This window comes from Haliotis rufescens, unplaced genomic scaffold, assembly GCF_023055435.1.
Source record: "Haliotis rufescens isolate VD_foot unplaced genomic scaffold, xgHalRufe1.0.p SCAF_35, whole genome shotgun sequence".
In the NCBI taxonomy this organism is placed as follows: Eukaryota; Metazoa; Mollusca; class Gastropoda; order Lepetellida; family Haliotidae; genus Haliotis; species Haliotis rufescens.
The window spans coordinates 3,343,363-3,370,961 of NW_025964057.1; the positions used below are offsets into that span (position 1 = coordinate 3,343,363).

The 27,599-nt window shown below is 44.1% G+C and overlaps 1 protein-coding gene across 8 annotated transcripts in view; it reads right to left on the minus strand.

The window, feature by feature from the left end:
- LOC124134449 (F-BAR and double SH3 domains protein 2-like) overlaps nucleotides 1-27,599 on the minus strand; it is a 133,465-nt gene that overhangs the window by 80,141 nt on the left and 25,725 nt on the right. For all 8 annotated transcript variants that reach the window (XR_007217967.1, XM_048381073.1, XM_048381072.1 and 5 more), the window contains exon 3: nucleotides 16,071-16,116. Coding sequence is in view for 7 of the 8 variants with exons in the window: in XM_048381073.1 (XP_048237030.1) it covers nucleotides 16,071-16,116 (46 nt within the window). In the remaining variant the exon portion in view is untranslated. The remainder of the gene's footprint in view (nucleotides 1-16,070; nucleotides 16,117-27,599) is intronic.

Genomic DNA, 27,599 nt, shown 5'->3' on the forward strand with positions numbered 1-27,599 from the left:
TACTGGGGACCTAGTGATTGTGTCAGAGTCATGATGTACTGGGGACCTAGTGATTCTGTCAGAGTCATGATGTACTGGGGACCAAGTGATTCTGTCAGAGTCATGATGAACTGGGGACCAAGTGATTCTGTCAGAGTCATGATGTACTGGGGACCTAGTGATTCTGTCAGAGTCATTTTGTACTGGGAACCTATTGATTCTGTAAGAGTCATGATGTACTGGGGACCTAGTGATTCTGTCAGAGTCATGATGTGCTGGGGACCAAGTGATTCTGTCAGACTGATGATGTACTGGGAACCTAGTGATTCTGTAAGAGTCATGATGTACTTGGAACCTAGTGATTCTGTCAGAGTCATGATGTACTGGGAACCAAGTGATTCTGTCAGAGTCATGATGTACTGGGGACCTAGTGATTCTGTCAGAGTCATGATGTACTGGGAACCTATTGATTCTGTAAGAGTGGTGATGTACTGGGGACCTAGTGATTCTGTCAGAGTCATGATGTACTGGGAACCAAGTGATTCTGTCAGAGTCATGATGTACTGGGGACCTAGTGATTCTGTCAGAGTCATGATGTACTGGGAACCTATTGATTCTGTAAGAGTGGTGATGTACTGGGGACCTAGTGATTCTGTCAGAGTCATGATGTACTGGGGACCTAGTGATTCTGCCAGAGTCATGATGTACTGGGAACCTAGTGATTCTGTCAGAGTCATGGTGTACTGGGAACCAAGTGATTCTGTCAGAGTCATGATGTTCTGGGGACCTAGTGATTCTGTCAGAGTCATGATGAACTGGGGACCTAGTGATTGTGTCAGAGTCATGATGTACTGGGGACCAAGTGATTCTGTCAGAGTCATGATGTACTGGGAACCTATTGATTCTGTAAGAGTCATGATGTACTTGGAACCTAGTGATTCTGTAAGAGTCATGATGTACTGGGAACCAAGTGATTCTGTCAGAGTCATGATGTACTGGGGACCTAGTGATTCTGTCAGAGTCATGATGTACTGGGAACCTATTGATTCTGTAAGAGTGGTGATGTACTGGGGACCTAGTGATTCTGTCAGAGTCATGATGTACTGGGGACCTAGTGATTCTGCCAGAGTCATGATGTACTGGGAACCAAGTGATTCTGTCAGAGTCATGGTGTACTGGGAACCAAGTGATTCTGTCAGAGTCATGATGTACTGGGGACCTAGTGATTCTGTCAGAGTCATGATGAACTGGGGACCTAGTGATTGTGTCAGAGTCATGATGTGCTGGGGACCAAGTGATTCTGTCAGAGTCATTTTGTACTGGGAACCTATTGATTCTGTAAGAGTCATGATGTACTGGGAACCTAGTGAATCTGTCAGAGTCATGATGTACTGGGAACCTAGTGATTCTGTCAGAGTCATGGTGTACTGGGAACCAAGTGATTATGTCAGAGTCATGATGTACTGGGAACCTAGAGATTCTGTCAGAGTCATTGTGTACTGGGAACCAAGTGATTCTGTCAGAGTCATGATGTACTGGGGACCTAGTGATTGTGTCAGAGTCATGATGTACTGGGGACCTAGTGATTATGTCAGAGTCATGATGTACTGGGGACCAAGTGATTCTGTCAGAGTCATGATGTACTGGGGACCAAGTGATTGTGTCAGAGTCATGATGTGCTGGGGACCTAGTGATTCTGTCAGAGTCATGATGTACTGGGGACCAAGTGATTGTGTCAGAGTCATGATGTGCTGGGGACCTAGTGATTCTGTCAGAGTCATGATGTACTGGGGACCTAGTGATTCTCTCAGGATGAACCACGGTCATGACATACTGGGGACTGAGTGACTCAGCACCAGAAAGACCACAGAGGATTTGATTATGAAAAATTCCCATCAAAGCTATAGGACTCAATGGCTATGATGCATTATAAACTTCTAAAGCCAGAAAATCAACACTTTAGAAAAAATGTGGACCAGGAGGATCTGAGCTTGAATGAACTCCTTAGCTGATTTTCATCTCAGGGTTTTGTTGGCCACTGGAAGTCTAGGAATTGATTTTCTACATCCAACATGTATACAGCTGAAGGAAATATGTATCTGATGAAAGAACTCCGAGAAGAAAGGAGTCTCTGGACACTCGCTGGTCTCTGCTCAATAGGAGGCTGCGAACTTCATCGAACTCAACTGCTTACAGAGATCTTTATATACCACTTTCTGTTGATCAGATCACAGGTTGACTATAAAATAAACTGCATGGAGATTCTGATTGGCATCTTGAAGTTGGCAGGACATGAAGACACCCTGATAATGGGCAAACAGTCGCCATTAAACTTCATAGGAAGCAATAAAGAAGTTGTTATCCGTGAAGAGCTTCATGTCCTCACTGGGGATGGGTTTGACTGGGATTCATCTCAGTCTCCTGACAATGTGAGGACAGTGTCAGTTGAATATCACATTACGTATTATGTGCTACATAGACATAAAATGTCTTTGGGGAATAATACCCTACTTTACCCTGGGAATTCAGGCTATATCAGTTTAGTATTCAACATCGGTGAATATTTCATCAAATTGGAACAACGTAATATAATATGTAACATGTACACAATTGTGTTCCCTAGGAATATCGGTTTCATATCCCACATGGTGTTAGACATGAATAAAAATATACCAGGATGTAATACAACAAATATACACCAGTATTCTTGGGATATATCAGTTCATATCCCACAAGGTGTGAATCAAAAGTGCTCTTGGACAAGGCTGCTTGTTGTCAGGCACTACCATGCCCTGTGTTGGTTGTCAGGCACCATCATACCCTGTGTTGGTTGTCAGGCACCATCATGCCCTGTGTTGGTTGTCAGGCACCATCATGCCCTGTGTTGGTTGTCAGGCACCATCATGCCGTGTGTAGGTTGTCAGGCACCATCATGCCCTGCGTAGGTTGTCAGGCACCATCATGCCCTGTGTTGGTTGTCAGGCACCATCATGCCCTGTGTTGGTTGTCAGGCACCATCATGCCCTGTGTTGGTTGTCAGGCACCATCATGCCCTGTGTTGGTTGTCAGGCACCATCATGCCGTGTGTAGGTTGTCAGGCACCATCATGCCCTGCGTAGGTTGTCAGGCACCATCATGCCCTGTGAAGGTTGTCAGGCACCATCATGCCCAATGTTGGTTGTCAGGCACCATCATGCCCTGTGTTGGTTGTCAGGCACCATCATGCCCTGTGTTGGTTGTCAGGCACCATCATGCCCTGTGTAGGTTGTCAGGCACCATCATGCCCTGTGTTGGTTGTCAGGCACCATCATGCCCTGTGTTGGTTGTCAGGCACCATCATGCCCTGTGTAGGTTGTCAGGCACCATCATGCCCTGTGTTGGTTGTCAGGCACCATCATGCCCTGTGTTGGTTGTCAGGCACCATCATGCCCTGTGTTGGTTGTCAGGCACCATCATGCCCTGTGTTGGTTGTCAGGCACCATCATGCCCTGTGTAGGTTGTCAGGCACCATCATGCCCTGTGTTGGTTGTCATGCACCATCATGCCCTGTGTTGGTTGTCATGCACCATCATGCCCTGTGTAGGTTGTCATGCACCATCATGCCCTGTGTAGGTTGTCATGCACCATCATGCCCTGTGGTGTTGGTTGTCAGTCTCCCCATACCCAGGGTTCCAACATGCCTTTCAATATTGCATTTTTGTTCACAAATATATACCATACTATTGTTTGCAAGGAAAGTTTATTTTCCTTCAGAGAAGGAAGTATCTAGAGAACTGACCGTTGTCTTATCTGTGAAACCTACTGCTAAAAACATGAAATTTACTAAAACTATTTCTGATTTGTGGGTATAAGGCCCACATACTGTTATATCTATTTCAAAGTGTGTATTAGCTTCTTAAGAATGAGTGAGTTTAATAACAGCCAGGGAAAGCCAAGGACACCATGACTGTTGATGCCTATGTAGGGAGAGTCAAACCCTGTTCTTACTGACCAACACACCACCCACTGGGCTAACCGATGCCTCCTAACAATGGCACTTGAGTGTGGTTCCAGCCCTGCACTGTGTATCCTGCTACAACGTGGTACCTGTTCTGTGGATCAGTCTGTCACCAGATAAGAGTCCAGGCTGACAGTCATGTCAATGTATTACTCAGATACACCACTGAGTTTCATAAGGAAGTGTGTTTAATATCCAATACACCTTCCTATATCTTTAGTACTATTTATTTCCTACCTGTATACATACATATACACCTATCATATCTGAGGATAAACCACAAAAGGGTGTTATTTTTACTCAATGCCACTGTACATACAGACAGAAAGTATGTTAAACTCATTTAGATAAATGAACTTTCCAGCCAGTCTCCCTCACTTCCTTGGAGAAGCTATTACTAGAACAATACTGTTGTAAAAATACACATATTCTCAAGCTTTGACCTCTTGGCCTTCATCAGACACACTCGTCTGGTTGAGTACTACATTATTTGAGATGCTTTCATTGTTGCACCAACTGAATGAAGTCATAGCTACCTCAAATAATGTAATGCTCAACCAGACGAGTGTGTCTGTTGAAGGCAGGGAGGCCAAACATTGAGACTGTATATTCATGTATGTATTTGAGTTCTCCTAAGGTAATGAACACAAAACATTTCTCCTCATTTATCCTATCTCTTATGGCTTATCATCGTGTACACCTTCTACTGTCATTCATCTTGAGATTCACAAAACAAAGTTACATTTTAAAAATATACAAACGTCTAAGAAACAAGACTGAGTGTTAGCCTGTTCCGTGGTAGTTGAACTGGCAATCCACATGAACACAAAACATCCGACTCCTGCCACAAAAACTCTGATTTCTGACAGAGGAAACAACCTGCAGGCAAGAGCCAATTTATAGATAAAACCCAATCTTCATCTTCTCAAATTAAAGGTCATTTTCACAGATTCTACTATCTTTGTCCAATCTTATAGCCACTGCTAGGGGAAATGTGCCCCTGGCAATACCGTTAGATTGGAAGAACTTCATTGATTTCCATGTTTAAAGCAGCTGAGGGACGTTAAGAGTGTAGGTTCCGTGTGTGCTGCAGCACCATCCATCGCAACGTAGACCCAGGGATAGAGTACAGGGATCAATCAATACACAATATTGACTGTGGTCACAAACAAGCGCTGCTGACTGAACACAACAAACCATTCTTACCACCAGATGGAGCTGTGAGAATGGAAACACCTATTACCAATTACAGATAAGCTTCAGTATGCCGCCTTAACGGGTTTGTTCCTGTGAACTAATTGTTGCACTTCGAAACACAAACAGCCATCCCCTTCTACAGGGCCTTCCACCCATCCCCTTCTACAGGGCCTTCCACCCATCCACTTCTACAGGGCCTTCCACCCATCCCCTTCTACAGGGCCTTCCAGGCATCCCCTTCTACACGGCCTTCCAGGCATCCCCTTCTACATGACCTTCCACCCATCCCCTTCTACAGAGCCTTCCACCAATCCCCTTCTACACGGCCTTCCAGCCATCCCCTTCTACAGGGCCTTTCACCAATCCCCTTCTACACGGCCTTCCAGCCATCCCCTTCTACAGGGCCTTCCACCAATCCCCTTCTACACGGCCTTCCAGCCATCCCCTTCTACTGGGCCTTCCAGGCATCCCCTTCTACAGGGCCTTCCAGCCATCCCCTTCTACAGGGCCTTCCAGCCATCCCCTTCTACAGGCCCTTCCAGCCATCCCCTTCTACACGGCCTTCCACCCATCCCCTTCTACAGGGCCTTCCAGCCATCCCCTTCTACATGACCTTCCAGCCATCCCCTTCTACAGGGCCTTCCAGCCATCCCCTTCTACAGGGCCTTCCAGCCATCCCCTTCTACAGGGCCTTCCAGCCATCCCCTTCTACACGGCCTTCCAGCCATCCCCTTCTACAGGGCCTTCCAGCCATCCCCTTCTACACGGCCTTCCAGCCATCCCCTTCTACACGGCCTTCCAGCCATCCCCTTCTACAGGGCCTTCCAGCCATCCCCTTCTACATGACCTTCCAGCCATCCCCTTCTACAGGGCCTTCCAGCCATCCCCTTCTACATGACCTTCCAGCCATCCCCTTCTACACGGCCTTCCAGCCATCCCCTTCTACAGGGCCTTCCAGCCATCCCCTTCTACAGGGCCTTCCAACCATCCCCTTCTACATGACCTTCCAGCCATCCCCTTCTACAGGGCCTTCCAGCCATCCCCTTCTACAGGGCCTTCCACCCAACCACTTCTACACGGCCTTCCACCCATCCCCTTCTACATGGCCTTCCACCCAACCACTTCTACAGGGCCTTCCACCCATCCCCTTCTACACAGCCTTCCAGCTGAACAGGTGGAGGCTAGACTAGAACTTCCTCTCATACTTTGGTCATGACAAAAGACATGTTTGAGTTTGCTTATGTTTTGTCTTAAAAAGCAAACAATGGAATATTTTGGGTGTACAAAACACAGACGATATTCTCTAATATGACTTTCTATTTGCTATTTGTAAAGTGGTCACTCCGGGACCACCGCTGGTACAGTGGCCACTCTGGGACCACCGCTGGTACAGTGGCTGGTACGGTGGTCACTGTGGGAACCCCATTGGTACGGTGGTCACTATTGGACGCCGTTGGTACAGTGGCCACTCTGGGACCCCTGTTGGTACAGAGGCCACAATGGGACCCCTGTTGGTACAGTGGCCACTCTGGGACCCCTGTTGGTACAGTGGCCACTCTAGGACCCCTGTTGGTACAGTGGCCACTCTGGGACCCCTGTTGGTACAGTGGCCACTCTAGGACCCCTGTTGGTACAGTGGCCACAATGGGACCCCTGTTGGTACATGGGTCACACTGGGACCCCTGTTGGTACAGTGGCCACTCTAGGACCCCTGTTGGTACAGTGGCCACTCTGGGACCCCCCTTGGTACAGTGGCCACTCTGGGACCCCTGTTGGTACAGTGGCCACTCTGGGACCCCCCTTGGTACAGTGGCCACTCTGGGACCCCTGTTGGTACAGTGGCCACTCTGGGACCCCCCTTGGTACAGTGGCCACTCTGGGACCCCTGTTGGTACAGTGGCCACTCTAGGACCCCTGTTGATACAGTGGCCACTCTAGGACCCCTGTTGGTACAGTGGCCACAATGGGACCCCCCTTGGTACAGTGGCCACTCTGGGACCTCTCTTGGGACAGTGGCCACTCTAGGATCCCTGTTGATACAGTGGCCACTCTGGGACCCCCGTTCGTACAGTGGTCAGACATTTAGAACAACCTTAAGAGTCTTTCTCGTAACGAATAGTGCACACAACTTCCAAGTTCACCCAATCATCAACAATCATATTGGAATGTAAACCTGGGACATTCAGCACAAAGTTCTAAGTTTTTCTCACAATGAATATCATTCACATTTCTGGGTAGCTACGAGGTATTTGCAGGGCTAGCAGAAAAAAGTCCCACTTGCCCTGTGGGATTGTTTGTTTTTTTAGTTAATTTCCATCGGTGAAATAGCTGGAATAGTACTGACTGCGGCACTAGACACCATTCAGTCACACACACAGATATCATCAACATGAACATACTGGAGGAAGTTAAGCAAACTTTCTTCTACAGATGGATAAGCATCAGTCAGCTTTTGCATCATTCACTGAACATTACGTGATGAGCGAACTTTTTAACCACTAGGCTACCCGACCGTCCCAGATCACAGAGGACTTCCAAGCATATACATACATTGTTGTTCATAACAAGGGTGCTTACAGAGTGACCCCGACCCCATCAGAGCGATATTTGTTTATTGATTGGCATGTTATCCAAGCTGGAGTCAAACTTGCCTGATCTCTGCTGAATGGAACCATTGATGTGTGAAGCATCCGTCCTTAACACGACATGATATTCAGAACAGCCCCACTCACAGATCCTAACGTTTATACCTTTCATATCCCACAAGTAATCTCATTGGGTTAGTTCAGCATTTCAGTCAAATCTGCAAATCCTGGCAATTGAAGGTTTCCATGGAAATCGTGCAAATCCACAGCCATAGAATCGCAAGTCCTGTTCGATATGGACAGAGAAATTGCTCGTAAATCATAGACACAAATAGATCTGTTTATGAATACAGATCTATTACATACCAACCTGAAGTATTTACTGTGAGTCCAGAAGTGGAGGAGCAAGCACTGGCGCTTGGCTTCTGGTGCTGCTATTACACTACATTAGATATCGTTCACAGAAACCCTCCTTAATATTCCTGTATACTGAAAATGAATACAGGATCATTTCAGTAATTGAATATTTGATTCCTAACATGTTATTTATTCCCTCAAAGTCTCTCAAACTGTACAAGAAACTTACCAAGTAAATGTACGGTTTTCGACCAATCTGTTTAACGCATCTTTTTTTTATTGATATGCCAAACCTGCAGGGTGCAACATTGTTTAAAGTTTAGCTTTTTAAGGACACTTAAGTCATAACAATAACACAAGGAAAACGACATTCAGAATTTCAAACCATTTTTGATCAATCTTTTCTGTCCTTTAATGTTGATAAGGCAAAGGCATAAAACAAGGAAACCTATGGTATGGCCTACCCTTCAGTGGAGGGAGACAGCTACTATTCAGCCCTGCTCTTATTGATTAAAACATTGAGTTTGTAGATGGAATTGGCCAGGATTCCATTATACAGGTTGGTGGGGAAATCAAGAGGCCAGCGCCAGTAGGTCAGTCCAGGGTCCTGCTGGTCTTCCAACAGTGTATCGCCATCAATATCATACGGGGGGGGGGGGGCCCTCTCACTGACCTGGTGCAGGACTGAGTGGGTTTCACCATCAGTATCACACGGGGTCCTCTCACTGACCTGGTGCAGGACTGAGAGGGTTTCACCATCAGTATCACACGGGGCCCTCTCACTGACCTGGTGCAGGACTGAGTGGGTTTCACCATCAGGATCAACAGGGCCTCACTGACCTGGGTGCAGGACTGAGTGGGTTTCACCATCAGTATCACACGGGGCCCTCTCACTGACCTGGTGCAGGACTGAGTGGGTTTCACCATCAGTATCACACGGGGCCCTCTCACTGACCTGGTGCAGGAATGAGTGGGTTTCACCATCAGTATCACACGGGGCCCTCTCACTGACCTGAGTCCAGGACTGAGTGGGTTTCACCATCAGTATCAACAGGGCCTCACTGACCTGGGTGCAGGACTGAGTGGGTTTCACCATCAGTATCACACGGGGCCCTCTCACTGACCTGGTGCAGGACTGAGTGGGTTTCACCATCAGTATCAACAGGGCCTCACTGACCTGGGTGCAGGACTGAGTGGGTTTCACCATCAGTATCACACGGGGCCCTCTCACTGACCTGGGTGCAGGACTGAGTGGGTTTCACCATCAGTATCACACGGGGCCCTCTCACTGACCTGAGTCCAGGACTGAGTGGGTTTCACCATCAGTATCACACGGGGCCCTCTCACTGACCTGGTGCAGGACTGAGTGGGTTTCACCATCAGTATCAACAGGGCCTCACTGACCTGGGTGCAGGACTGAGTGGTTTTCACCATCAGTATCACACGGGGCCCTCCCACTACTTGGTGCAGGACTGAGTGGGTTTCACCTACAGATGCAAACAAGGCCTCACTGACCTGGGTGCAGCACTGAGTGGGTTTCACAATTATTAATTTGCCCGTCATCATGTTCATGTCAAAATATGCAGCAAGAGAATGTTGTTTCATCTTGACACTGTAACCATCAGAAGAATCTGACTTTTGTATGAGACCTGAGTACGGGACTGAGTGGGTTTCACCAACAGGAGCAAACAAGGCCCTCGCAATGACCTGAGTGCAGGACTGAGTGGATTTCACCAACAGGAGCAAACAAGGCCCTCACAATGACCTGAGTACAGGACTGAGTGGGTTTCACCAACAGGAGCAAACAAGGCCCTCACAATGACCTGGGTGCATTGAACACATAGACCAGCGTCCCCCTACGGCCCAATTGCCTCTTCAGTCAGTAACTACTGGACAACCCATAACACATCCAATCTTGACATAACACAGCCTGGCAATGAGATCAGCTACAGGGGTTAACATGTTCTCGTGGGAGAAATGGCTGATGCAGCAGGAAGTTCAAATAATTCATGGAGACAGACAACAAGCAATACAGAGTCCCTGAGGTGCATCATGGGTTGGAAACAAGACAGAAGAATGTCAACTGAGGTCTGGCAACTGGTGCTGCAGTACAACAGTCTGAAGTCTGAGTCTAGAAAATGTCATTTAGGTGAGTGAGTGAATGTTGTTCATTGCTGTAGTTCTGGCAATCATGTCCAGCAAATTAAAACTCAGGGTTGATAGCATGAGCAAGTGTTAAAATAGTCCGGGTATGGTTATTCGTTTGTTTGTTTGTTTGTTTGTTGTTGCACTGTGCAATATTCCAGCCATATGACAGCGGTCTGTAAATAATCAAGTCTGGACCAGACAATCCAGTGATTGACATCATGAGCATCGATCTACACAATTGGGATACGATGACATGCATCAACCAAGTCAGCGAGCCTGACCACCCAATCCTGTTTGTCACCTCTTACGACAAGCATAGTCGCCTTTTACAGCAAACATGGCAGTATGGTTAAACACATGCAGTCAGGTCACTGCGATCACAATGTCCCACATCCGTCAGTCAGTCTTACAGATATCAGGGGCTTGGGTCCTACCCAGATCCCTCATCCACACAAGATCTTTCCAGCAAGTCCATCTCTTCCAGAAACCTCTAATGACAGTGATGCTCCAAAGTTCAGCTGGGCTGTATGATGACCAGTCATATGAGAGGATCTAGTGGAGCTAGTGGAGCCATCAGCCATAAACACAGCCCCAGCCAGAGCCTCTTTCAAACAATAGCATTACTCACTGCCTAACTGAGACTTTCCTGTCAACTTACATCCACCAATAACTACAAGCCTAATTAAACAGACAGAGAAGTGTCTCAGCTTCACCCCGGGGACACATCACAATGTCTAGACCCACACTGGTGCCGTGTTCCTGAATGTCAACCCACACTGGTGTCGTGTTCCTGAATGTCGACCCACACTGGTGTCTTGTTCCTGAATGTCGACCCATACTGGTGTCGTGTTCCTGAATGTCCACCCACACTGGTGTCCTGTTCCTGAATGTCAACCCACACTGGTGATGTGTTCCTGAATGTCGACCCACACTGGTGATGTGTTCCTGAATGTCGACCCACACTGGTGTCCTGTTCCTGAATGTCGACCCACACTGGTGTCGTGTTCCTGAATGTCTACCCACACTGGTGTCGTGTTCCTGAATGTCGACCCACACTGGTGTCGTGTTCCTGAATGTCGACCCACATTGGTGTCGTGCTCCTGAATGTCTACCCACACTGGTGTCGTGTTCCTGAATGTCTAGACCCACACTGGTGTCGTGTTCCTGAATGTCTACCCACACTGGTGTCGTGTTCCTGAATGTGGACCCACACCGGTGTCGTGTTCCTGAATGTCTACCCACACTGGTGTCCTGTTCCTGAATGTCTAGACCCACACTGGTGGTGTGTTCCTGAATGTCGACCCATACTGGTGTTGTGTTCCTGAATGTCGACCCACACTGGTGTCCTGTTCCTGAATGTCGACCCACACTGGTGTCGTGTTCCTGAATGTCTACCCACACTGGTGTCGTGTTCCTGAATGTCTAGACCCACACTGGTGTCGTGTTCCTGAATGTCTACCCACACTGGTGTCGTGTTCCTGAATGTGGACCCACACCGGTGTCGTGTTCCTGAATGTCTACCCACACTGGTGTCCTGTTCCTGAATGTCTAGACCCACACTGGTGGTGTGTTCCTGAATGTCGACCCATACTGGTGTTGTGTTCCTGAATGTCGACCCACACTGGTGTCCTGTTCCTGAATGTCAACCCACACTGGTGTCGTGTTCCTGAATGTCCACCCACACTGGTGTCGTGTTCCTGAATGTCAACCCACACTGGTGTCGTGTTCCTGAATGTCGACCCACACTGGTGTCGTGTTCCTGAATGTCAACCCACACTGGTGTCGTGTTCCTGAATGTCGACCCACACTGGTGATGTGTTCCTAAATGTCAACCCACACTGCTGATGTGTTCCTGAATGTCTAGACCCACACTGGTGATGTGTTCCTGAATGTCGACCCACACTGGTGATGTGTTCCTAAATGTCAACCCACACTGCTGATGTGTTCCTGAATGTCTAGACCCACACTGGTGATGTGTTCCTGAATGTTGACCCACACTGGTGATGTGTTCCTAAATGTCAACCCACACTGGTGGTGTGTTCCTGAATGTCGACCCACACTGGTGGTGTGTTCCTGAATGTCGACCCACACTGGTGATGTGTTCCTGAATGTCGACCCACACTGGTGATGTGTTCCTGAATGTCGACCCACACTGGTGATGTGTTCCTGAATGTCGACCCACACTGGTGTCCTGTTCCTGAATGTCTAGACCCACACTGGTGGTGTGTTCCTGAATGTCGACCCACACTGGTGATGTGTTCCTGAATGTCGACCCACACTGGTGATGTGTTCCTAAATGTCAACCCACACTGGTGATGTGTTCCTAAATGTCGACCCACACTGGTGGTGTGTTCCTGAATGTCCACCCACACTGGTGTCGTGCTCCTGAATGTCTACCCACACTGGTGGTGTGTTCCTGAATGTCGACCCACACTGGTGATGTGTTCCTGAATGTCGACCCACACTGGTGTCGTGTTCCTGAATGTCTAGACCCACACTGGTGATGTGTTCCTGAATGTCAACCCACACTGGTGTCGTGTTCCTGAATGTCAACCCACACTGGTGATGTGTTCCTGAATGTCAACCTGCACTGGGGATGTGTTCCTGAATGTCGACCCACACTGGTGTCATGTTCCTGAATGTCGACCTTCGTCAATTTCCAGATCCACACTGGTAATGTGTTCCTAAATGTTGAGCTTCGTCAATGTCTAGACCCACACTGGTGATATGTTCCTGAATGTCGAGCTTCGTCCACCTTTAATGTCATCTCTTACAGAACACCTTACATAACATCAAGATCACCCAACTGAGGAACTCTCAGGTTTGAACCTGGTGCAGACAGATCATGCTTCACGGTCAACAGGAACCTTTCTACAATTCTTCAGCAGCTTCTTGACCTGAACAAGCTGAGTGTGAAGATGCTCCTAGTATCAAATTCTACAAGAATGGGTTTCCAACTAGGGGCCTGAACCTGGGGCTTGAACCCATGAAGCAGGAGCACCAACCAAGCACAACATCACAAGCCCCAGAACAGATAAACTCAGTGAGCAGCTGGTGAGTGAAGGTCCCATATTCCAACTTCAAAATGGCCAACAACATTTTAATAATCTGAACATCACAAACCGGTGCTGGCTGATAGGGTATGATGACGCACAATCATTAACAATCTTTAAATTTTTTTTAAAGATTTACATTTGAAAATTTCACACATTGCATTTACTGATATAATGCCCTCACTGTAGCTTAGTCAGGTGAGCTAAAAAGACACATAAATATCAACTGTACAACTTACAAAACAGATTCTCAGAACAACAATCAAATCTCACAAAACAGTTTTACAACCCATAACACATATTCAGAGAAAACAGCATATTGAACAACCTATACAAATCACACGTTATCTCAGAAGTGTTTTGTATGTTTAACGGACAAATAATCCATTGGAGAGACGACAAGATCACTGGGATAGGAGGCCGCATCGTGGCTGTGTCCAAAACACGTACTGACCACCAGGCCACAATCACCCATGGTATAACAATAGGAGACAGGACATATACACAATACACCATCAGCGCCAACTTGATTAATGGATATGTGCACTAATCAATACCAGATAGGGAAAAACAGCCAACAAACATGTTATTTGAACAACGTTATTTAATGAAACTAACTGAATCCTATTCTGTTCTATTGATGGGTCTTATAAATTGTTATTGACCGCCAGGGAAGTGGCTGCATCCTGTTGACAATGATGATCCTTCCATAGGAACTTGTTGCCGTGGGAACAATAAACTGCAATATAACCCTTAATGTGATGCTATTTTCTAAATTGAAAAGTAGAGATGTCTGTCTGCACTGACTGTTGTAGCTGGTAGATTTGTACACAGAGTTACGATGGTTGAACTATTAACAATGTTGTAGCTGGTAGATTTGTACACAGAGTTACGATGGTCGTACTATCAACAATGTTGTAGCTGGTAGATTTGTACACAGAGTTACGATGGTTGAACTATTAACAATGTTGTAGCTGGTAGATTTGTACACAGAGTTACGATGGTCGTACTATCAACAATGTTGTAGCTGGTAGATTTGTACACAGAGTTACGATGGTCGTACTATCAACAATGTTGTAGCTGGTAGATTTGTACACAGAGTTACGATGGTCGTACTATCAACAATGTTGTAGCTGGTAGATTTGTACACAGAGTTACGATGGTTGAACTATCAACAATGTTGTAGATGATAGATTTGTACACAGAGTTATGATGGTCGTACTATCAACAATGTTGTAGCTGGTAGATTTGTACACAGAGTTACGATGGTCGTACTATCAACAATGTTGTAGCTGGTAGATTTGTACACAGAGTTACGATGGTTGAACTATCAACAATGTTGTAGATGATAGATTTGTACACAGAGTTATGATGGTCGTACTATCAACAATGTTGTAGCTGGTAGATTTGTACACAGAGTTACGATGGTTGAACTATTAACAATGTTGTAGCTGGTAGATTTGTACACAGAGTTACGATGGTCGTACTATCAACAATGTTGTAGCTGGTAGATTTGTACACAGAGTTACGATGGTCGTACTATCAACAATGTTGTAGCTGGTAGATTTGTACACAGAGTTACGATGGTTGAACTATCAACAATGTTGTAGCTGGTAGATTTGTACACAGAGTTACGATGGTTGAACTATCAACAATGTTGTAGATGATAGATTTGTACACAGAGTTATGATGGTCGTACTATCAACAATGTTGTAGCTGGTAGATTTGTACACAGAGTTACGATGGTCGTACTATCAACAATGTTGTAGCTGGTAGATTTGTACACAGAGTTACGATGGTTGAACTATCAACAATGTTGTAGATGATAGATTTGTACACAGAGTTATGATGGTCGTACTATCAACAATGTTGTAGCTGGTAGATTTGTACACAGAGTTACGATGGTCGGTATTCAACAATGTTGTAGATGATAGATTTGTACACAGAGTTATGATGGTCGTACTATCAACAATGTTGTAGCTGGTAGATTTGTACACAGAGTTACGATGGTCGTACTATCAACAATGTTGTAGCTGGTAGATTTGTACACAGAGTTACGATGGTTGAACTATCAACAATGTTGTAGATGATAGATTTGTACACAGAGTTACGATGGTTGAACTATCAACAATGTTGTAGATGATAGATTTGTACACAGAGTTACGATGGTCGTACTATCAACAATGTTGTAGCTGGTAGATTTGTACACAGAGTTACGATGGTTGAACTATCAACAATGTTGTAGATGATAGATTTGTACACAGAGTTATGATGGTCGTACTATCAACAATGTTGTAGCTGGTAGATTTGTACACAGAGTTACGATGGTTGAACTATCAACAATGTTGTAGATGATAGATTTGTACACAGAGTTATGATGGTCGTACTATCAACAATGTTGTAGCTGGTAGATTTGTACACAGAGTTACGATGGTCGTATTCAACAATGTTGTAGATGATAGATTTGTACACAGAGTTACGATGGTCGTACTATCAACAATGTTGTAGCTGGTAGATTTGTACACAGAGTTACGATGGTCGTACTATCAACAATGTTGTAGCTGGAAGATTTGTACACAGTTACAAGTGAAGTCTGGCTATGTTAACAAGTTGTTGAAGTGTTGCCGTGTTTACATGTCAGTAAAGTGTGGCCGTGTTTACATGTTGGGGAAGTGGCTGAAACTGCCAGCCACGAGGATAGCAGGAAACACACACAGCGTAATCGCACGTGGAATCATGAAACATCCGACTTACCTGAGCATATTCTTTCTCCAATTTGGACCGCTGTAGACTGAACGACCTGGAAAAGACAAAAACAAAGAATTGAATTATGTTGGAACTAATGAGCAGATGATGAGATGGCTGCAAGAAGTTGTGAATGAACTTACAGATTAGCTGAGCCAGTTAATGTTTGACACACTTTCTCCTGGTAATTAGTGGCTAATGTCATCACTTCCATTAATGCCCTACTTATCTGAATACCATATCACGCTGACACTCAAAGGTTCTTCAAAGTGGTGGGAGTCTTATACTGCTGTCATGCAGCATGGCTGCAGATCCATGGATGAGTCTGGATCATACGACATATTTGACCTCTCATGTCAACCTTTTTCAACATGCATATACTGATTTTCATTAAGTTGTATTAACTTGTTCCTTTACACATGTCAACATAAGGTGATTCTCAGAGTGACTGGGTCTCTTACTGAGTAATGTCCCTTTCCATTTACCCTTTCCTGAGTTATCTCCCCTTTATCAGCCGCAGTCATGTGTCCATCTTATATTTCAATAAGGTATTGCTTTCCCCTTTGAAGCATCCCCTCACTTTGGAGGTACTTCCTTCCCCTCTGAAGAATCCCCTCACTTTAGAGGTATTGCCTTCCCCTTGAGGTATCCCCTCACTTTGGAGGTATTGCCTTCCCCTCTGTGGTATCCCCTCACTTTGGAGGTATTGCCAACTCACTCAGTCTCTCCCCAAGCCTGGATCAATGTCAAAGACTGCCTGGCAATATCACTGCTGACTTTGTGTTTGTTCTAGTGATGAGATGGGGACCTGAGGAGGATTATATAATCCAATAGTCCCCTTCTCCTGCACTGGGCTCCCTGCTAATGGAACAAGGGAACGGCGCAGATTCACAGGCTTTCCTTGAAATGTCAGACCAGTAACACAACTCCCAGCACAGCCTGCTGTAATTCTCCAATGTCTTTGCAGAAAATTGAATTTGGAAAGATTTTTTTCACAAAATTGTTTTTTACTGCAAAAACGTGATTTTCCTTAACAAAATTTGCTAATTGGAGCCTCAGCAATGAAATTCATGAAAATTTAGTGCCATGCTGTGAAATGTCAATTAATCTTCTCATGATAATTTAATGTCGGATCACACAACATGACGATCTGCTGTGCCGCATCTTTGATTGACAGCCTCGCCACTACCAACAATATTTTCAGTGTGGATCATCATTATCAAAAAATCAAATCTGTCTAATCAGAGCATGAATAATGTTTCTTGGCTGATTAACTTGACGGCAACATTAGTTTTGTCATTGTAGCTGGTATATAATCAAGTCTGGACCAGACAAACATGTGGTTCATATCGTGAACTAACTAGGAATCAACAGACAACCTTACTCCCTGTACAAAGGACAACACACAGGCTGTCTCCTTGTACAAAGGACAACACACTGGCTGTCTCCCTGTACAAAGGACAACACACTGGCTGTCTCCCTGTACAAAGGACAACTCACAGGCTGTCTCCCTGTACAAAGGACAACACACTGGCTGTCTCCCTGTACAAAGGACAACACACAGGCTGTCTCCTTGTACAAAGGACAACACACTGGCTGTCTCCCTGTACAAAGGACAACACACTGGCTGTCTCCCTGTACAAAGGACAACACACAGACTGTCTCCCTGTACAAAGGACAACACACTGGCTGTCTCCCTGTACAAAGGACAACACACAGGCTGTCTCCCTGTACAAAGGACAACTCACTGACTGTCTCCCTGTACAAAGGACAACACACAGGCTGTCTCCCTGTACAAAGGACAACACACAGGCTGTCTCCCTGTACAAAGGACAACACACTGGCTGTCTCCCTGTACAAAGGACAACACACAGGCTGTCTCCCTGTACAAAGGACAACACACTGGCTGTCTCCCTGTACAAAGGACAACACACAGGCTGTCTCCCTGTACAAAGGACAACACACAGGCTGTCTCCCTGTACAAAGGACAACACACTGGCTGTCTCCCTGTACAAAGGACAACACACAGCATGTCTCCCTGTACAAAGGACAACACACTGATGGTCTCCCTGTACAAAGGACAACACACAGGCTGTCTCCCTGTACAAAGGACAACACACTGGCTGTCTCCCTGTATGCACCAACGACAGAGTGCCAGGGCCTTTGCTCCACATTCTCACACCACTTATAGAATTATGTAACCTAATACAACAGTCATTTCAGGCAACACTACAGAAAGTGGCTCCCTTTTTTATTCTCTAAATAGTAATTGTAGCCACACTTTAGAATGTGAGCCCGTCACCGTCCCTCCCAGCTGAACATGTGCACTCTATTTCCTCCGATATTTCCTGGCAGATTATATGTCAATATGAGTTAATAGGATCAACTACTTAGGCCTTACTGATCGTGGACGTTCTAAATACGGAGCTGGTTTGGTATGGTCTGTAAATACTCTATACATTTCAGTGTTAAAACAGAGCCACATCATGTGGAAGTTGATCCTCTCAGGATGAGTGAGTGAGGGAGTATGGTTTCACACGGCTTTTAGCCAGCAATAGTCCAGCAATATTGCGGCAGGGAACACCAGAAATGGGTTTCACACATTGTACCCATGTGGGAATCGAATCCGGGTCTACGGTGTGAGGAGCGACAGCTTTAACCACTAGGCTACCCGACCACACACTCTCGGGATGAGGATAGCCCTGCGGTAAGTGTATTTACCTGGTGAACAAATCATGTCAGAACAGTGTCCAAAATAACTGCCTCCCCGCCTCCCCATGGTCGGGTAACTTTTCTGTTGGGCTGAATGAAATGTTTCCTCCCCTGCTTGACTTTGTGGTAGATTATATTTGACTACTTACATATTCAGTGTTATTATAACTCCTTGTAGATTCAAAGCAATTTTTTGCATTTTTTTCAGCTGAATCAAGACACGCTTTGTCTCTTATTTTTTTGTGTTTTTTCAATATTGGTAATGTCTGAATGGCGGCAGGTAACTTTGAAGACTGGCAGGCAACACTTATGGGTCACCTGCCCGACTGTCTTGTAGGGGTTTTCAAACACTGGATCAGAATGAGACTACTGTTGGGAATACTGAACAGCGTAGTGTTTGTCATGTATATGGTGCAATATCACTTCTGTTACAATGTTTCCAGTTTTTGAGGTTTAAGGAGGCTGTGTTTACCCAGGAGCCCAGGGGGAGCCCAGGTGATCACACTTCCGGGTACTAGACTGTCTGCGTACGTCCTGTATAGTGCTTATCACATGTTCCTGGTTCCGTCTGTTTGTACATGAAGGCTTTTGATTGGCACTTCATTTTGGAATTTGCATTTTTTTCAAATATTAGGTCAACATGGCCAGTATCAGTGTCATTTCAGTAAATAAATTGTAAGAAATTCCACGACATTTAATTGGCTAACCAAGAAATGTTTGTGTGTTTATGTTAGCAGTAGCCAGACAAGGAGGAGGCTCCGCCCACTAGCAGACTACTGTTTCCTGATTGGCTGATAATCAAATTACTGGGGCTTGCGTTGCATTATTGCTCTGAATGATGACACTGATTTCATACTGTTGACTTCAGTTTTTTATTTTGTTTATGAATAAATGCTGTGAGTTAATAATTGTTCATTTTATTTATTTGTAAGAACTGACCAATATGTTTTGGCTACATGGATGCACAATGCACATGTTTATACTTCTGTAAATGAAAAAAACTATTGAAGCAAATTCTTAAGTAAATGTCCTTCATCAAGTTCCAAAACCTAAACGCCACAGTAAATCAATAAACATGAAGTTGAAATCCAAAGGTCAATCTTGGCTTCATTGAGATTAGTTGCAAAATATGAAAATAGAATTACAAAAATACATCTTTTCAAAGAGATATTTCTTTGAATAATAAACAAAGATGAACTTTCCTTTTTGTAGTCTACTTTGCGAGATAATGTCGGCTCTTTGATTGTTTTCCATCTTTGTGAGTTTAGGGGTTGGGTGCAATCATACAAATCAATTTTCTCAAAAACATCAAAACTGTGTAAATAAAACAAACACCAGAAACATGTTCCCCTGAGATAAAGCAGATCACAATGGCCGACAACATGTCAGGTTTCAATCCAAGTGCTGTATGATTCTACGCAGAGCCAAGAATAGTGTGGAAGTAGAACAGTTACGCAAGTTGAAAGGTCGTCACTACCTGCCAGAGAGATCAAATTAGAAACCCAAGAATGTGTGAGGCAAAAACCAGATGGGAGAAATAGGCAGGTGAGAGCGTATCAAGGTAGTAGTATACAGCTTATAGCATAGAGAGAAGGATTACAGCTCATACAGCATGTGATAACAGTCAATAGGCAGGTGAGAGCGTATCAAGGTAGTAGTATACAGCTTATAGCATAGAAAGAAGGATAACAGCGTCATACAGCATGTGATAACAGTCAATAGGCACTAAAACTATCCAGACAAAATGTAAATGTAAATGTCCACAGTCATGAAGAAAAATTATTTCAATACATCCTGTCAAATAATGAAGCAGTCAATATCAACTGCATTTGTTTCCACATCTATAATTTCAAACAATAAATACCCCCTCATAATCAACCGTTGACATTTTATGTATAAAAATATGTAATATTGATTATTTTGTTTTTGTATGTGTCTACAGGAATGTAAATTATGTTTGTCTGTATATATGTATATATAAATCATAATGTCTTGTCTTTTAAAATTGCATCTGTCCCGTAATGGAACGTTTCTGCAATAAATATTATCTTATCTTATTATCTTATCTAGGCAGGTGAGAGCGTATCAAGGTAGTAGTATACAGCTTATAGCATAGAGAGAAGGATTACAGCGTCATACAGCATGTGATAACAGTCAATAGGCAGGTGAGAGAGTATCAAGGTAGTAGTATACAGCTTATAGCATAGAGAGAAGGATTACAGCTCATACAGCATGTGATAACAGTTTGGACGGAGATTGAAGATTTGCACTGTGGGGAAATAATGTAAAATTAACAGATGCATTTCTGGTTGTATTAAAAGCTAATATGTGTTTAAAATTACCAATTTATTTTGTTTTGAAAAAACACACTGACATCCTCAATACTATTGGTGTATCTAGACTTGCTTATTATCAAGATGCACCAACCGGAATGACACGGTGGTCCTTCAGTACATCCCTTGAGCAAGGCTAGACAGCAAGCAATAACACACAGCATCACATCGCACTCTCTCACAATCAATGACTGACAAGCATAGACACAATATAATATTTACTGACAGCAGCAACTTAGTGTTTGAGCACACACATATTAAAAAACGGCATCACCTTCTACGGGAATGTGTAAGTTAAGATGCCAACCTTTATACCCTATTATGCCAGACATTTATGAATGATTGAAACAAACCGCATGATAAGCAATCTTGTGATAATTACTGTCAAACACTGTTCCATTAGCATACACTAGGAGTGGGGAATAACTATAGGGTGCACACCATGACCATATTTCACTGGCACTTGACAGCCACCTCACCCAACTGCTGATGTAATACACAGACAACAGTCAGGAGGGGAAGGCCAGGTCATAGTTATACACCGGGTGGGATATATAACACGAGGTTGTACAAAAACAATACACAGAAATGTTGATGGTTTGGGGTCATTTCTTTATTAACTGACCCCTAAAAGAATTCTGAAAATACCTGGACATGAAGACTTTTGGGACCATGGGGGTTTGGGTTGGGTGGTTAGGATTTGGCCCAGGTTCCATCATCCCACCATGGGTATTTTGAACCTTGTTTTTATTTTGGACAATGTAAATATATATGAAAAAAAAGCAATCTATGATAACAGAAATAAGAAAGAGGTTGATGTTTTATCAATTCTTTTAGACCAACCATGAAAAAAGAATAATGAAAAAAATCTGTGAACCCCAAAAAATAAATAAGTGGCCTTACGGTGAAGTACATTGTCTCAGTCAGTTGCTGCCACCTCATGCAGCTCTAGACATCCTCTGCCAACAATGTGCCACTTAGGACCTAGTTTCTAATCAACTTTTTATATAGGCTGCCAGGTATATCGAGACAGTGTATATACAATGTATTAGCAGGGGGAGGACATCGGCTGGGCAAGGGGGGTGGGGCACAGGCCACATGCAGCTCTAGCAGTAAAACCATTAACTGGGGCATACGCAACTTTATCACCCTCCCATTCCATAGAAAACACTCAGTCAGGGCTCCACGGGTGAAAATCAACTGTCAACATGTGATTGATTTTAACCACACCTGCAGACATCAACACTCAAGGAGGTGGACTTGGCTTATCAAAAACTAATTCATAACCCTTCTTTCATCTGCTGTGATGGTATCATTAGGCTAGACATCACTGTCAGGGATGATCTCCATCTCTTGTAGATGGCCATATTGACCGGTGTATACAGGATATATGGAGCACCATTCTTAGAGGGCGTCATGTAGACTACTGTATCAACTCAATATAAGACTACATCAGTCAGTGTAGACTTGCACAAGTCTCTAAGGCAATAATTATAATTTAAAAAATATTTTCTAGATTATGTAAATAATAAGAACAAGTTGTCCCTATAAGAGGCTGGAGTCCTTAGATACTGTCCACATATCTAGACTTGCCTATTAGGAGGATAGAATTACTACACATCCATGGACTTTTCTTTCAGTACAACCTTGGAGCAAGGCAACAGTCAATATAATAGAATGCATTGTTTTTTAGATCAGGAGTATCAGTGAGTGAGTATGGCTTTACGCCGCCTTTAGCAATATTCCAGCAATATCATGGCGGGGGACACCAGAAATGGGCTTCACATATTGTACCCATGTCAGGAATTGACCCCGGGTCTTCGGCATAATGAGTGAACGCCTTAGCCACTAGGTTCCCCGACTGCCTTCTCGAGCATCAGACTAGAGTGACATGACATGTTTCTTGTCCAGTAGGAGCTTCATGCACCTGGTGTCAGTTAATGCACTACAACGACACCGGCAGTTCGAACACCCTCGATTACCCCGATTACCCCCGCCCTTTCTCCACAACACTGGGGTACACAGTAGACTCTAGTTCTGTTATATCACAGGGACACATACCGGGAATCTGAATGAATTAATGTCCTGACAAGGTCAATATAATTTACTCATGAGAATAATCCTTAACGAGTGTTGAATTGTTGTTGTGTTTACCAACCAGGATAACATGAAGTCCTGTTTGTAAACATGGCGAATAAAACCATTACCTCATAAAGGTCAGCATACAGAGGTCAAGAGTTTGTCCTTGACCTTGGCTCAGTCTAACAAAGGTATCAGAAGTAATAATATATGCATTGGGTCATCAATCATGAGTGAGAGTGGCAGAGAGTTACGACAGTAACAGACACACAGCCTTTCATCACAGTAGCTAGATAATACTACAGTTCAATTCTGGCCAACGGAGGGCGGTCGGGTAGCCTAGTGGTTAAAGCGTTCGCTCGTCACGCCGAAGACCCGGGTTCGATTCCCGACATGGGTACAATGCGTGAAGCCCATTTCTCGTGTCCCCCGCCGTGATATTGCTGGAATATTGCTAAAAGCGGCGTAAAACCATACTCACTCACTCTGACCAACGGACCAATTATTGCAGCACCTAAAGGACAGTTGTAACCAATTAGCTGAACTCTTATTACTAAAATAGTATTTGCATAATGTAACTTGTTAATGATTCAAGAAGTTTCTTACAATCACTAAATTTTGAATCAATTGTTTACTCTTCTGAAGCTAAGTAAGTCTGTCATTCTTCATATGAACTTAATTTATTGTATGCTGTCAATCAACACTATTTCTCAGTTTAATCAGGGGTTGGTGATGGGGATGACATGCCTCAATCATGTCACCAAGCATGACCACCCGATCCCGTTAGTCGCCTCTTACGACAAGCACTGCCGCCTCAAACAACAAGCATAGTCGCCTCTTACGACAAGCACTGTCGCGTCAAACAACAAGCATAGTCGTCTCTTACGACAAGCATGGGTTGCTGAAGGACTATTCTTACCCGCAACTTCACGGTCAACAGCGGATGTGATATAACTGGAATATGCTGACTGCCTCATAAAGCAGCCCACTCACTCACTCACTCACTCACTCACTCACATTGCAGAAATATGCTGACTTCCTCATAAAGCAGCTCACTCACTCACTCACTCACATTGCTGGAATATTACCGCCTGCCTCCTAAATCCCCTCACTCACTCTGGTGATCCTAGTCTGAATTGCATCAATCAGTTATTATTGTTCCCTGTTCTCACTCCAATCAGAAAGCCATCTACATCTCTGAAAACTCTCCTGTCTCAGGAGGTAGCATCTTCCTCAGCTCCAGCAGTTGGCCATGACACCTAATTTCAGCCCTACTAGAACAAGAAATATTAACATGCTAACAACTGGATTAGGTAGGATTACTTCATCTGGGTCGTCTTTCTCTCCACTCAGACGTCTGCCGTCATCTCTGGGATCTTCTTCCCAGGCATTCAGTCATGTCTCCACAGCCACACTCTCCTACTGTTTCACCAGCCTCCATCAGGGAATTGAACAAGCAGACAAAACATCATTGTCCGTGAAATCTATGTTGGAATTGTATTGAGTATTAGGATGATTTCCGGGAGATGCATTGTGGTTCCCTGTGAGCAGATCAGCAGTCTATAGTCAGCAATGTTACAGTTATATCAAAGCAGCCTATAGTCAGCAATGTTACAGTTATATTACAGCAGCCTATAGTCAGCAATGTTACAGTTATATCAAAGCAGCCTATAGTCAGCAATGTTACAGTTATATTACAGCAGCCTATAGTCAGCAATGTTACAGTTATATCATGGCAGCCTATAGTTAGCAATTTTACAGTTATATTACAGCAGCCTATAGTCAGCAATGTTACAGTTATATTACAGCAGCCTATAGTCAGCAATGTTACAGTTATATTACAGCAGCCTATAGTCAGCAATGTTACAGTTATATTACAGCAGCCTATAGTCAGCAATGTTACAGTTATATTACAGCAGCCTATAGTCAGCAATGTTACAGTTATATTACGGCAGCCTATAGTCAGCAATATTACAGTTATATCACGGCAGCCTATAGTCAGCAATGTTACAGTTATATCACGGCAGCCTATAGTCAGCAATGTTACAGTTATATTACAGCAGCCTATAGTCAGCAATATTACAGTTATATCACGGCAGCCTATAGTTAGCAATTTTACAGGTATATCACCTGTAGCCTATAGTCAGCAATGTTACAGTTATATTACCCGGCCTATAGTCAGCAATGTTACAGTTATATTACCGCAGCCTATAGTCAGCAATGTTACAGTTATATTACAGCAGCCTATAGTCAGCAATGTTACAGTTATATTACAGCAGCCTATAGTCAGCAATATTACAGTTATATCACGGCAGCCTATAGTCAGCAATTTTACAGGTATATCACCTGTAGCCTATAGTCAGCAATATTAGTTATATCACGGCAGGCTATAGTCACCAATGTTACTTATATCAAAGCAGCCTATAGTCAGCAATGTTACAGTTATATCACGGCAGCCTATAGTCAGCAATTTTACAGGTATATCACCTGTAGCCTATAGACAGCAATGTTACAGTTATATCACGGTAGGCTACAGTCAGCAATGTTAGTTATATCACGGCAGGCTATAGTCAACAATATTACAGTTATATCACAGCACCTATAGTCAACAATACCACGGCCACATTGCATGGGTCTGTGGGCAACAATATTAGTCATTTCACACTGGCTTATCACCAGCACAGCCACAAATTATTTTCAGTGTGAACCAACTTGTCCATTCAGACATTATTATTGTTCTCAGTCAATTGTAATTCTAACAAATCTAATTGGTCTGGCGTGAGTTTGAAATACACACTCCCCTGTCTATGCTCCCCAAGTCTGTTGATATCTGGCGTCTGTATACCATGATGTATTAAGTCAAATTATGACAGTAATAATGTTATATATACGTCGGGTGAAACCTGGCATACAATTACATGTTTCCGCTGCAGTGGTAATTCCTCAGCCCATAATGCCATACTTTGACAAGGTGACAGTTTACATGTCAAATTCAACAGTAGTTGCTGTTATGTTAGGGAAATAGTACTAGAAACATCACTGTCTCCATACATTGCAGGAGTCTTCTAGTTGTGTTATGTTATGTTAGGGAAATAGTATTAGAAACATCACTGTCTCCATACATTGCACAAGTCTTCTAGTTGTGTTATGTTAGGGAAATAGTATTTGAAACATCTCTGTCTCCATACATTGCACGGGTCTTCTAGTTGCTGTCAATCAGCTCAAAGACTACCTTTAATACACAGAGACAATATCTCAATTTCCCACAAGGCACCAATCTCATCTGGACCTATGTTAGCCTGGAACCAGACAGTCTCTGAACCCAATCACCCTTCAACACACATAAACAAAATATATCAGACACAATATCAAACAGCATATTGACCATAAACTACGAAAAAACATTGACTGACATATAACTGAAAAATCAGAATGTGATACTAAAAGTAAACAGCTCTGGAAGAAGGAATAGCTCTGAAAACTAAATAAAATCCAAATACATTTTCCCAACATATCCATTTCAAAGCCAGCCTTCAAAAATCAGATGCAACACATCAGACTCCTGTTGAATAACCAGTCAGCCATATCACACAATGCACCCCTGAGTCCCCAGCGCCACCTACGGTTCAAGGACAGCCATGCCGTTATACATCATAACTTAATGATTACTTTAGGCTTATATTGACAGATAAGCTCCCCCCCATCCCCGCCTTATCAATATGACGGGGAGTAAGGAGTTACTTCATTGGCACAATTGGGCTAAGTCCCAGGTCGATGCGACCTTGACCGGGGAGAGGCGATCTGGAAGCTGAAGTCCGATGACCTTTCTGGGAACCTCAATGCCTGAAGTAGTTAATATGGTAATACAGACAAACTGGACATGATGAATCTAATTCCTTCACTTGAAGTGTTTCCCCCCTGCCCCTGCAGCCCTGTCCCTGTGGGCAGTAGCTGTGTTGTGTTCAGGAGGGGTCACACAGTGCTAAACGTGGGCTTGTATTGTCAGTGAGAATTGCTTCAAATTGACATAATTTGATAAATATGACAACAATGATTGTAGTACAGGAAGCCCTTCTTTGGAACTACACCAAACAACAAACATGCTCCGGACTCTCCAAGCCACAAGTTCCACCAAGCCACCCCATCCTGCAGAATCGCTGGAGACATTTGCCGAATGAGTGAGTGAGTGAGTGAGTGAGTTGGTAATTCAGTCAGGGAATCAGCTGCAGTTTGTTACCATGAATCGTTTAAAGGGCATTTTTTAGAAGCTGACAGATAATAAAGTGGACACAATTCATGGATCTATACTGAAATGTCGCCATTGGAGTAAAATAAAGAAGTTGTTATCCAAAAATTGTGTCTACTTTGTCAGTTTGTTACCACATTGGGAATTGACAAACACGCACACACACTG